The 13,330-nt window shown below is 41.0% G+C and overlaps 2 protein-coding genes across 2 annotated transcripts; both read right to left on the reverse strand.

Annotated features, from left to right (window-relative positions):
* Positions 1-619: 619 nt before the first annotated feature.
* On the reverse strand, positions 620-2,688 carry LOC125512950 (ferredoxin--NADP reductase, leaf isozyme 2, chloroplastic-like). Its single transcript, XM_048678005.1, has 6 exons — positions 2,042-2,688; positions 1,760-1,851; positions 1,594-1,671; positions 1,357-1,419; positions 1,030-1,264; positions 620-944 (listed from the first exon to the last, which is right to left on the reverse strand). Exons 1-6 carry the CDS (start codon positions 2,592-2,594, stop codon positions 877-879), a joined length of 1,089 nt encoding a protein of 362 aa, XP_048533962.1. The 5' UTR covers positions 2,595-2,688; the 3' UTR covers positions 620-876.
* Positions 2,689-4,329: 1,641 nt separating this feature from the next.
* Positions 4,330-5,646, reverse strand: LOC125513551. The gene has a single exon (XM_048678677.1). The coding sequence runs from the start codon at positions 5,479-5,481 to the stop codon at positions 4,657-4,659; it is 825 nt and encodes a 274-aa protein (XP_048534634.1). The 5' UTR covers positions 5,482-5,646; the 3' UTR covers positions 4,330-4,656.
* Between the last annotated feature and the right edge of the window lie 7,684 nt (positions 5,647-13,330).

Below are 13,330 nucleotides of genomic sequence, written 5' to 3' on the forward strand. Positions count from 1 at the left end.
GGGCGGGTGTCCCGGACTCCCGGTCACCACCCTAACCACAGAAACCGAATATATTTATGAAGAAATATAAAATCAAATTTGTACATCTTTACCTAAATATAAGTATGTACTGATATCGTATTGATCACAAACCAACTACTATAGCTTAGTTGAATGTTCTCTACACTTGTCATGGGTGTTTAGATCGCGAGTTCGAGAAAGCGATTCTCTCAATAGTGGCCGTGAGTCCTACGTTTACCACTTCACCGCTCCTAGACATCTTGTTAGAAGGCCAGATATTATAGTATTTAACATATCTTGCCTTTAAGGTTAAAAAGTAGCCTTGCGGTTTTATTTGTCGGAGAGAGTAATGGGTGGCTCTGGGCTTGTAGTGGGCCTCACTAGATGCAATTGCACTATGAGCCCCACTCACGGCCCACAAATCAATCTACAACTCTATGGTACAATTAACTTCTTTTTAGCAAATTCACTAACTTACAATTATTTCTCAAGTCCTAAACATTATATTTCACAAAAAAATCAATTCTTTTCAAATAATCCACTAAAACAATTATTTTCCAACATCAAGCATTAAAAAACTGTAATAATACAATGCATAAAAACAGCTGCAAATAGTGTATAAAGACGAGAAGACGATCGAGTAAGCTCGGGACCAATGTGTGTCAATATCTACATTGATCGATCCATCAGAGGAGCCAACAATTGGTTTAACATTTGATGCTCGCCGTGCCACTCAGTCGTCGCTAAATACAAGGCGTATATATGGCCGAAGCTTGAGCTTTGCACAACCAAACTGGAGTAAAAAGGAAAACTAGGTGGGACAAACATTAGCATATGCATGCAAGTCCTTCCATGGTAATGGCACGATGAAGATGATCAGTATACTTCGACGTTCCACTGCTCGGCCTTCTTCAGCTGCTTCTTGTAGTCAATCCAGTCAATCCCTGCCAACAACAACGAACCAACATTTCATCATCTCATCATTAGCAAGGTTCCCAAGAGCAAGATGAATGGACTGTTGGTGCATACCGTCCTTGGCTGCGAGGTCGACCATGATGTCGTCGATGCCCTTCTCCATGCCCTTGAGCCCGCACATGTAGACGTAGGTGTTGTCCTTCTTGAGCATCTCCCAGAGCTCCTCCTTGTACTCGGCCATCCGCGTCTGGATGTACATCTTCTCCCCCGCCGCGTTCGTCTGCTCACGGCTCACCGCGAAGTCCAGCCGGAAGTTCTCCCCGCCGATCTCCACCATCTTCTCAAACTCCTGAAAACATGCACAGTTTCCATGTATGTCAGGCAGATGGATCACTGTCTGAACTTTCCAACAGTACTAGCTAGGCAGGTTGAATTTGGTACCTCCTTGTAGAGCAGAGTGTCACTTGTGGGAACCCCCAAGAAGAGCCATGCCAAGCCATTGAACTGCACCAATGTTTGCATATCGACAGTTTAACTCTGATGTTGTGTTGTGTCTCGTTGGTAATTAAACACTGGCTGATTTCAGTGCGATAGATATAGTGCAAGCATAGTTGGAATTGGATTACTGTTCTGTACTTGTGTGGTGGTTGATCCATCTAAAATACTAAAATTACTAACCTTGTAGTCCTCGTGCTCCTCGAAGAACATCTTCCAGAGGAAGGAGCGGAACGGCGCAATACCCGTACCCGTCGCGAGCTGCGATTATTGATAAATATGTCAGCAAGGTGTTCATGAGCCTATCCATCCCATTCATTTTGAGCAAGAACTAGTGATTGTGCAGTACCATGATGATGGTTGCGTTGGGGTCCTTGGGCATGAGCATCTCCTTGCCCACCGGCCCAGTGATCTTCACTTCTGAACCCGGCTTCAGGTCACCTGCACATCAAAATAGCAGCTCAGCAGACAAGAACAGAGGCGTCAAAAATCAGCAGAAAACATGCATCTCGGTGTCATAATCAATCGGTTTCATTTCAATCTCCGGCCAATCTTCAGCGATTGATTGATGAACGGATCAATCGATGAAACAGGCAAGGAAAGGATACGAAAAGAGATGCATAGTACTGACAGAGGAAGTTGGAGCAGACGCCCTTGACGACCTCCCCGGCGTCGTTGGTGTAGACGAGGCGCTTGACGCAGAGCGACACGGTCTTGGAGTCGCCGAAGTCCCCAATCGCGCTGCTGGCGATGGAGTAGAGCCGGAGCTTGTGCGGCTTCCCGTTCTTGTCCTCGCCGTCGGCGATCACGCCGATGGACTGCCCCTCCCGGTACGGCACCTCCCCCTCGGTGCTGAACACCATGTGCCAGGTCTCCCCGGGCGCGTTGTCGCCGGTGAGCCGGGTGTTGAGGAGGCACCGTCCCACGTAGGGCTCCTTGGGGCGGTACTTGTTGGTCACCACCCCCTCGTCCTGCTTCTTGGAGATCTTCACCGGCTTGGCCGGCGCCGCGGGGGCCGGCTCCGCGGTCGGCTCGGTCGTCGACACCTGCGCGCGCACGCCATTGCGGACATTGCGCGGCCGGCTGGGGTAGGCCAGGAAGTGGCTGGACGGGGACGAGCCGGCGGCGGCCTTGGTCGTGGCCGGGGAGTAGGACGGCAGCGCGGCTGTCAGCTGGGCGGCCATGGTGAGGGAGTGTGTGGGTGGAGTGCGGACGTGCGGTGTGGGAGTGGATTGGGTGGTGGTATTTGGGATGAGAGGAGGCGACGGAGTGAGTGGAAGGGAGACGAGGTGAGAAGCAAGTGGTGGTGACCGAGCGACTGGAGGGAAAAGCTGCCCATGTCCTATGATACTATTCAAAGTGACTTCAATTCAGATAACTAAATTCATTTCTTTATTGGATACAAATTTCAGAAATTCGAATAACTCCGGCGAATCGCTGGCTGCCATGTGTATAGCCTTTAAAAGTATACTAGAAAGTACTGTCTCTATTGTAAAAAAAATATTCATATAAAAATAGTAAATGATATTTTTAAAGTATTTTTAACAGAATGAAAAATAATTTGAAGATTCTAAAATGGCAATATAAATAGCTCAAGGTTTCAAAAATAGCTATATATTTTTTATGGCTTTTGTAGGTCCAATTTCCGTTTAAAACGGTCATATTTAAAAACTGAAATAAATAAATTCAGTGTCATTCTAGATACAAATATTTCCAAAAATGTGTACATATTTCAAATGAATTTAAGATGCGTCAAAGAGTTTTGATCCTATTCAACAAACATTTCAAATTATCCCACACATATTTTAAACTTTGACTTACTTTTATGACATTTCAGGAAACACTGATTTCAAAATTTCGTTCTTATTAAAAAACATCAGTATTTTCAAATAATTTCAACGACACTCCAGACGCATAGATTTAACTGTTTCATACACATTTTAGTCATTTTTAATAATATTCCACACACATTTCACAACATCTTCAATTATTCCATACCATTCAAAAACTATTTGAAACCATTTAGAAAATTTAATTATTTCACTTTTCGCAGTTTCAAGTATTTTGGAATTGTTTTGGAAAACATCTTTTCTGAAAAAAAATTGAAATCCACTCCATTGTGTTACCTTTGGTATTTTTATAATTATTGCAAACAAAATATGTGGTACGTGCATTGTAACAAGCTGCTTTTTTTTTAATTGAGCAGCAAAGCTCCCAATTTGGTTTCACAAAATGAACCTGATAATTTCATGAATTTTTTAACTCTGTAATCAACCAAATTATTTTCTTTGTGAGGTACAAATATCAGAAGCTCCTTCATCATTTCACAAAAAATATAATTAAAACGTACAGAAAAACCATGAAAGCACCCGCTATATGGCGGACTCCCTCTGGCCAATCTCTCGCCGCCATGCGTATAGTTTTTATGGTATCCTGGATAGTACTAGTATCTCTTTTGTAAACAATATGTATTCATATACCAAAAATAGTAGGAGAAAATAGTGTTTTCAAGTATTTTAAAAAACAAAGAAATGATATAAAGATTCAAGAGTCAATATAAAAATCTCAAGGTTTCAAAATTTTCTTAATTTTTTTGTGTTGGTTCATTTTTGTAAAAACAAAAACAGTGATATTTCAAAAAGAAATTGAAAACAATCACTTCACCATAATTTTAAACACACATTTCAACAAATAATACATATTTTAAATAAAATTAAAATATGGCACATAATTTATTCAACGAACATTTCAAATTATCCCATACATATTTCAAAATTTTGGAAATATTTATGGCATTTCACAAACACTCCAATCGCATTCTAGTAGGGCAGATTTCAATTGATTCAAATAGATTACTGTCAAATTAAAAAAATATTCCACACACATTTCACAACAACTTTAATTAGTTATTCCATACCATTCAGGAATATTCAATTTCCCAGTTAATCATCTATTTGTAAACTATTACACACCATATCATGAATTTCAGTACATACCATTCGAAAAACTATCTAAAGCATTTTAGAAAATTCAAGCTGGATATATACATCAAGCATCATTGCTAAACCACCACACATATTGCCACATGTATATACTTTTAAGATAATAAATCCCCTGATGATAGGTGGGAACTTGTGTTGGGACATATCACATATGCATGCCTGTGATCACTTTGTTCCATTTTGTGGCTTTGATCCGTTAGATGAAGATGAAGCTGCACGTCCAAACAGTGAAGGCTTCACGCACTCAAACACGCCAGGCGAGACACTCGTATCTTGTGCCGCCGTTGCCGTTGCCGTTCTTGGACGACGGAGGAGGCTTCTTGCCGCCGGTGCAGAGGAAGACGTCCGTGAGGACAGTCTTGGACCGCAGCGAGGCCTTGAGGATCTCCAGGCCTTCCTTGTACCCGAGCTCCACGGTCTTCTCCTGGAGCGCGGCGAGGCCCCCGACGGCGGCGAGCGCGCCGAGCCGCGCGATGCTGGAGATGGCCGACATGGGCGTCACGGCCAGGTCGTCAGTCACCGTGTACGTCACGGCCCCCTGCACGAACCCTTTCACGGCGCTCTGCTCCTGCTGCTGCTGGGCGGACGCCGTCGCCGGCGGCGGCACGTACTGGGACTCGGTCGCCATCTCGTTCCCGCAGGACGGGCACCGGGCGCCCCTCGCGTCGGACACGTACCCGCGGCAGCCTTGGTAGTTGAAGTGGTTGATGGCGCCGCAGGTGAAGAAGCTCCTCGGGGCCGGGGCCGGGGCCGGCGGCGCCGGCAGGCGGAGGAGCGGGCTCGCCTGCGCGGCGGGGCAGAGGAGGGCGTCCTTGGCGAAGCCGGGCCGGAGGTAGCTGCCCTCGAGCCGCTCCACGCTGGCGTAGAGGTTGCCGACGCTGCCCGCCATGGACTCCTTCCCCAGCAGCCTCACCGCCGTGCCGGCCGGGAGGGTGAGGAGCGAGAAGAGGAAGTCGACGGCGTCCTTGCCGGCCTCCGCGAACACCACGCGCGGCCGCGGCGGCCTCGAGTCCACCAGGAGCTTCATGGTGATCGGCGCGGCGCTCGGGCATCCGGTGGTGTCCGCCATCTTGGACGACCTCGACAACTTGTCTGGCCAGATTGACTTCTTGGAGGGAATGGAATGGTCTGAAATCTGAATCTATATCACGCACGCAGCATCAGTGGGCTTGCCACTACATTTTGCCGCCGAACAATGTCTGTCGGGTAACAAGGGAATCGTATCCTCTGCTTTCCCTTGTCTGTGAGAACCCATGGTCAGTTCATATTCTCCGGCATATTATAGTGCGTTCCTTAGTGCATCATGATTTTCTTTGTACAAAAATACAAGTGTTCAGTAAATTTAGAGATATTACAACTACTAGCACATATGCCCATCCACTCAAATATTCATCAGCACGGACCAACAACATCCAAATTGTACCCGGCCACGACAGAGAGGTGCACACTGGGGTCTAGCAGAAACTCATATCAGTAGTACGTTAACAAGCGTGCTACACATACAATACTTTCGGTACAGTTTTTGTACGGCGGTTATGGTCTTAAAGAGCCTAATTTACAATTTTGCATACCTATGCATTATTTGCAAGTTGAAGCAATGTTTGGAATCTGCACTAAATCGTGAGAAAAATCTCAATAAAAGGATTCTACTAAATGTGTTTTAGTGCATCTCTGCATAAGCTTCAAGACTAATAAAAGAATTGTCTACGTCTGACCGAAACGACTCTAGTTCGCAACTCGACTATCTTATTTTTGTTGCACATAACGGTCGCACACGAAGCAACAACGCATATATGGGTGCCCCTCCCACATCGCTCGGTACTAATTCCTTTTTTATTATTGCATTGCATGCATGCCACAGCCTTGGTGTTAATACCAATTACTTTGTCTTATCCTCTCATTCTTACTTTTTGAGTCTCCCGTTCTTTTTTTGTCCCTACTTATCACACCCTTTATTCTTTGTTTTCTTTATTACTCCTACATGCCCATTGAAATCAATCATTCATACTCCTTCTGATCCATATAGGCCCTCGTAACATATTTCATATACTATATAAAGATTACTAAAAAATATTGTGTGTTAGCATTTCCCAAAATACACCATAGCAATTAATTATGTTAATTAAATTTATGCCTTGAACGGAATTAAATAGGGGTTAATAGGAACAAATAATAGTATGATTGAAAACTACACATTTTTGTGATCAAACTACATATACAAATTATTTTAATCTGAGTAATGGTTGCAAAGTTATATCATAATCATGTTTCACATATTCTCTGTAAATACTTAAAACCAGGGCCTAACGGGCTAAAACAGAGCGAACTAAGCCTACTAAGGCTGAATGCGGTATACTAACTGACGCTCACGCGCGTGACATAGTGGCTGTCGCAGTTGGGCCGAATCCCAACAGAGAAAGATAACTTAATGTTGGATTGTCGGTTACTTAAAAAAAATAAAGGTTTCTTTTTTCGAATATCCAATTCCGAGCTCGGGGTCATCTGCACCCGCTCAAGAAACAATTCATAAAAAATTCAAAAAAATCTAACTTTTTGTGATAATTTGGTGCGTGAGGTGCGCTCCAAATTTCAGAGCATTTGGGCATTTGAATAGCTCTCAGCAAAAAGGACAAATTGGGTCAGAACAGTATGTGAACAGTACATTGTTTAACACACCCTAAATTTATCTTTTTGCCGAGAGCTACTCAGATGTTCAAATGATTTAAAATTTGGAGCGAAGATCACGCACCAAATTATCTACCATGCCAAAAAAATTGGAATTGTTTAAATGTTTTTAGTATTTGTTTTGATTTTTTTATTGAGCGCGGGTGCAGATGATCCTGGTAGCCAAAACGCCTCACTCTTTTTCGAATATCCAATTCCGTAAAACATATGACAACGCATTGCTAGAATTGCTCCGTAATTTATTAGTATTTATTTTTATTTATTTATTAGTAGGTATAGAAATAGATATACACTTTTCCTCACTCTTCGACCCCCTGACGCCATCAGCATTTTCAGCCGACAGATTTGCCGTTCTCAATGTTCCCGGCTTCCTGCCCATTGGATCTACGTTATACACCGCCTGGCCTTTCGTTTCTGGCCATAGAGCGGTACACAGGTCCTAGAACTGGATTGGATTCGGTATCTTTTATACTACATCTATGGCCCTTCGAAAATTTATTCCCAGATATGGCCCCTTCAAAAGGACATCTGTCCTTTTGAAGTATTTGTGTACACGTAAACTTCAGACGGTTTGTAGTCTTCAAATCCACGCTTGCAACCCATGCGAGATGGATAAATCAAAGGCGACAACACACACTACAAGCCGTCTTTAGTCTTTCACTTACCTTGCCTAACAAACGGTACTCAGCTAACTGTAGACGCTACAAACCGTTTGTAGTCTTTCACAACTGTTACCCAAGTTACCTGATTGTACATAAAAATGTTTCAATGTGTATTTAATAAATGTTCACTTGTATTAAAAAATATTCCCTGTTTGTTAGAAATATTGGTCGTCATGTTCAATAAAAATGCTCAACATGTATTAAGAAAATGTTCAACGTGTATTAAGAAAACGTTCACCATGTTTAAGAATTTGTTCACCATGTATTTAGAAAAATTAAAAATACAAAAAAGGTAAAATGACAAAAGAAATAGAAAACATAAAGGAAAAGGAAATTAAAATAGAAAAAAATAGAATAAATATCTAAACAAAAACACAACAGAAAACACGTTGCGGCAAACATAGTGAATGACAAAGGCCCAAATTAGGCCGGCCTGTATCACTTCACACATGGGTCTCATTGCGACCATTTAACGCTTGTGGGTGTCGAATAGGATTAGCCACTAGGAACAATACCTCCTCTTCGGTGCATGTAGCTTTGGTAAAGGAAACAAGCACCCAAGTGCGCCCCAGAGTGAGCCGACCCAAGAAAGGACGGGAGCAATTGCTCGACACCCGCCGGTATTCGCTTCGCTGGAAATGGTTGACCGGTCCACCATTAACCAAATCACTTTTTGATTAAAAGAATATAATTTACAAAATTCAGGAATTCAGAAAATTTTATGAAAAAAATCAATGATAATTGTTGTAATACAAACCGAACTTTTTCTAAATACATGGTGAACACTTTACAAATATAAAACTGATTATTACAAATGGAAAATAAATCAAATAGATAGTTTTTGAAAACACAGACTTGAAAACCCAATAGAAAACAAAAACGCTCAAGTGAGATGGCCATAGTACGTCGGCCCATTTGCGCCTTTCATCGCACGTGTGTTCCACTATTTGACAGAGTGCTCCTGCTCCGCGAGATCTATATATCGCTTTATTTTGATATTTTTTCCTTGTTTCTTGTTGCGTTTTCGCTTGTTTTTTTGTTTTTATTTTTACATCATTGTCTTTTTTTTTTCTCTTTTTTTCACTGGTTTATTCTATTCTATCATTTTATAGGTTTTCTTCTGTTATCTTTGTTTCTTTCACGGTTTTCATTGGCCATTTTATTTACTTTCTTTATTCTTTGGTTTTATTTGGTTGTTTCCTTCTCATTTTCATCGGTTTCATGTTTTCTCTCGGTGTGCACTATTTTTCAATAAACATATTTGGTATATATGTAATATATTATTTTTATACCTGATTAACATTTTTCAAATGCAAGATCAAAATATTTTGAATACCTGGTCGACATTGTTTATATACACATTAAATATATTTAAAATGCTTGATTAATATTTTTCAAATACAAGATCAAAAGTTTATGAATACATGGTCATTATTGTTTATTTAGACATTTATATTTTTCCAAATTCTTGATTAACATTTTTCAAATACAAGAATACATGGACAGCATTTTTAATTGGACATTTTAAAATTTTCAAATGCTTGATTAATATTTCTCAAATACAAGATTAATTTGCATTGCATACATGGTCAACATTTTTTCTATACACTGGTAACATTTTTTAAATCCTTGATCAATTTGTTTCAAAATACTTGTTTATCATTTTTGATACAATAGAAGATTATTATTTTCTGCATACACATTTTTTCTATACACATTTACAATTTTTCAAATGCTTGATAACATTTTTTAAATATATGATTAACAAAAAAATCAAATGCATGATTAACATTTTTTAAATACATGATCAACTGTTTTCACACATATTGTATATTCTCTGTATACGTTTCTCATAAACATGGTCAATAAATACATATTTTACATTTTTTAAATGCATGATTAATATTTTTAACACATTATGTAAAGTATATATTTGTAAGATATATATTTAGAATTTTCGGAAGTGTAAACAAAAAAACTAAAAAGCGAATAGTGGAAAAAAATGAGGCATTGGAACTGGGCCGACCCATTCGCATCATTTTATTGTTTTTTGTAATATATATCAAGAAGTTTGTTTTTCTATTTTTTTCAAAAATGTTCTCAAATTCGAAAAAAGTTCATAAAATATAAAAAGCTTGCGAAAATGTAAAAAAAATCGTAATTTTGAAAATTTTCAGTGATATTTGAAGAGGTTCACAAACTTCCGAAAGGAAACTTTTGAGTATGCCAAAAAGTTCATGCATTTGAAAATAAGTAAGTGATAAAAAAATAATAATAGAAGAAACAAAAAAGGAAGAACCGGACAAAAACCAAGTGAAATTAGAAGACAAAAAAGTCATAATAACTGGTAGGGAACCATCTGGAATCTTCACAAAACCAAAGGGGCGTCTGAAAAACCAAATGTGAAAACTCTTATATGGGCTGCCCTAGTTCGCCGACAGAAGGCATAAATGGTGTGCGCCAGTTAGCTGTAACAAAGTAACAGGTGCCTAAAGAGGCATATAAGGTTTGGGCATTTTGACGTCAACATGCGTCAAATATGATGTGTTGGGAATTCGGGAAATTAAGCATATATGTAGAATCATTAAAAAAAAGCAAAATCACTTTCCCGGGCACTGACAAGCGGCACACTGCATTTGCTCCACTTTGTCACAACCTAATTCATTTGCATTTTTCCCTGTATTCGTTTATTCGAAACCGTTAAAAAAACTAAAAAACTGGCAATCGACAAAAGAATAAGAAAAACTAGATACCAAGAAAAGGAAACAAAAAACCAAAAAAAGAATCTGGTAAAAAACAAAATCCAAAAAAACCGGCAATCGAAAAAAGAATAAGAAAAAAAGGAAGAAAAATCATGCCCACAAGCATGGTTGCAGTTTTTTCCCTTTCCAAGAAGCACCATGCTTCTCATGAAAGCAAATCTATGTTTTCACGTGAAGCAAAACTGTACTTCTCATGGAAGCATGTATTTTTTCCTTTTCGAGAAGTACAGTGCTTCTCACAGAAGCAAATTTGTGCTTTCAAAGATGCAAATTGTGCTTCTTGCGGAAGCACAAATTTGTTTTTCCTTTCCTAGAAGCACAGATCACGGAAGAAAATCTATGCTTCGACGAGAACCAAATTTGTGCTTCTGGTGAGCGTTTTTTTGGAAGCATAGTTGTGCTTCTTGCAAAAACAAATATGTGCTTCAGGTATTTGGTTATTCCCTTTTTGGAAAGCACAACCTTGCTGCAAAACTTAGGAAAAAGTAGGCAGAAAACAAAAAAAAAACTTCTAATAACCAAATACCTGAATAGAAAAAAAAACTGAAATCTCGAGGGAGGGCCTACCACATGACCTATGGCGACGACTGAGCACACCACTTGGATCGCTCGCATGCCAAGAAAGTGATCCCGCAAGGAGTAACCCTTGGATTGTGGCTCCCAAATTGGGACAATACGTAGTATATATAAATGGGTCATCCACACGTGTACCGATGGGCCAAGATGCCCATTTCGAAAGAAAATTCTTACAAATAAACTTCAACATTTCTTAAAGTAGGTACATCTTTTTTAAATTACATGAAACATTCTTAAAACTCATAAACACATTTTAAACTTTATGAACAACTTTAAAATGTGTGAACACAATTTGAACTTACATGAACGTCTTAAAAATATGTGAATACTTTTAAATGCATATGTATTTTAAAAAGTGCATGAACACCATAAGAAAATAAATGATTTTTAAACATGTGATACTTAGAAAGAAATACTTCAACAACTCTTTACTTTCGCGAGCACTTTTCGAAATGCATGATATTTTTTTGAAATATTTTGAATTTTCTAAATAAAATAAAGACATATAAAAATATGTGAATACATATTATAATTACCTAAACATTTGTTGAAAATAAAACCAAAACAAAAGTAAGAGAAAATGTTTTTTTACAAACCCACGTAGATGTGTGCTCTCCACTATCAGATAGGTGCTGGTGCCACACCCACCAACGGTTAGTGGTCCGGCCCAGTAGACGATCCGTGCGCTATTGCACACTTCAAGCGGTGTGTAGCAACCCCCTGTAGGAGATAGCCGGAATCACGATGCTAACATGGATATCAATCTTGAAATCAGTCTAAACATAATATTCAAATCATTAAAAAAAGATAGTTAGATACTGGAATTAACGAACTGTAGTTATCTTCTTAAATGATGATTTTTGTTAAGTGAGGGTGTGGCAAACTCCCCATGGGCACGAGTTAGTGGTAGCTTCAAGGCTGCCTAGGTGGCTGGCAGCGTGAGGTGGTGGTGCACTTGGCTCTGGATACCGATGCATGGTGGGATCTAGAGTTTGGGTGTCAGCGGGCCTTGGTGATTTTTCCTTGGCCAGATCTAGACGGTCATATCTGGCCTGTGAAGGCCTGCTACTCAGGCTACCCGGATGGCCGGTGCCGCATCAATGATGAGTAGGTCGGCGGTCAGCCTGCCGCATGATGCTTTCTACACCCGACGGTATGTGTTCCCAGGCGTGGGGGGGGGGGGGGGGCTAGCTAGATCCAAGTGGGATCTGGCACCCATAGCTTGCAGTCCTCTGCATGTGTTTGGACATTTGTGTCGGCAGGTCCTGACTGTGGTCGTGCTATGGCACAATGGTTCTGCCCTTTTGTTGTCCATCTCAAGGTGCATTAGTTTCGGTGGCTTGGTGTCCCAAAAGCGTGGTGTGTCGTCCTTGGAAGATGGGGCAACATCCCTTAGTTTTAGTGGTGAGGTTGTGCAGTTCGCTCCGTGGCCAGCAGCACTATAATGGAGGTGGCGCCCCCTCTTGGCTACATGGGTAGTAAGGGGAGGGATGTCGGGTGATCCTTGTGTCATCGTGGCTTATGTCATGTTGGCTTATTGTCAAGATCTAGAGGCCCAGTGATGGCAAGGTCCAACTGGTACCAAAAGCTCTGCCCTTTTGCATCGGCGATGGGGATGCCTTTGAGTATCACTTGCTCTCGGGGACATCGTTGTGGGTTTTCTCTCTGTGTCAGGGTGTCGTGTGAAAACCTAGGCCATCTTGGAGGCGGCGGTGCATTGCGTCGTTTTCCTTTCAGGCGTCATCAAGGAAACCGGGGGCCATCTAGTTGTAGTGAGCCAATGTGTTGGGGCTTGTGTCGTGTCCCTGGCATGAAGCTTCTTCAACTCTCGTGTCGAGTAGATTCATTGGTCTCCTAGTATTTTACATGTGTCCTTGTAGTCACCATCCTTGGTCCTCACTATCCGTCGGCGGGTTCAAAGATCCACGGCCCAGAGCGAGAGGGTAAACGGTTACCCTCTCTGGTGATAGCTTGGGGTGTTCGATGCATCGGGTTCCAGTGGTTTTCCTAATCGTCTTGATTGGTCATGTCCGATAGTCTTGGTTGCCTCTTGTTAGGTACGACGACTCTTGTTTTCATTCTCGACTCTGGGTTGATGTCGTTCTCGCCGTATTGTCATTTTTATTCTTTTGACTTGATTGTATGGGGATTTCCCTATCACCTTGTGGCCCATTTGGGTTATATATTTAAAGTTGAGCGAAAGCCTGTTTTGAGATCATCGTTTATAATCTGA

This window comes from Triticum urartu, chromosome 6 (assembly GCF_003073215.2).
Source record: "Triticum urartu cultivar G1812 chromosome 6, Tu2.1, whole genome shotgun sequence".
Lineage (NCBI taxonomy): Eukaryota > Viridiplantae > Streptophyta > Magnoliopsida > Poales > Poaceae > Triticum > Triticum urartu.

Coding starts and splice junctions, on each gene's coding strand:
- LOC125512950 (XM_048678005.1), bottom strand. CDS start 2,594: ATGGCCGCCCAGCTGACAGCCGCGCTGCCGTCCTACTCCCCGGCCACG. Junction 1,265..1,356: donor ACACTCTGCTCTACAAGGAG/GTACCAAATTCA, acceptor GCATGTTTTCAG/GAGTTTGAGAAGATGGTGGA. Junction 945..1,029: donor CGACCTCGCAGCCAAGGACG/GTATGCACCAAC, acceptor TGTTGTTGGCAG/GGATTGACTGGATTGACTAC.
- LOC125513551 (XM_048678677.1), bottom strand. CDS start 5,481: ATGGCGGACACCACCGGATGCCCGAGCGCCGCGCCGATCACCATGAAG.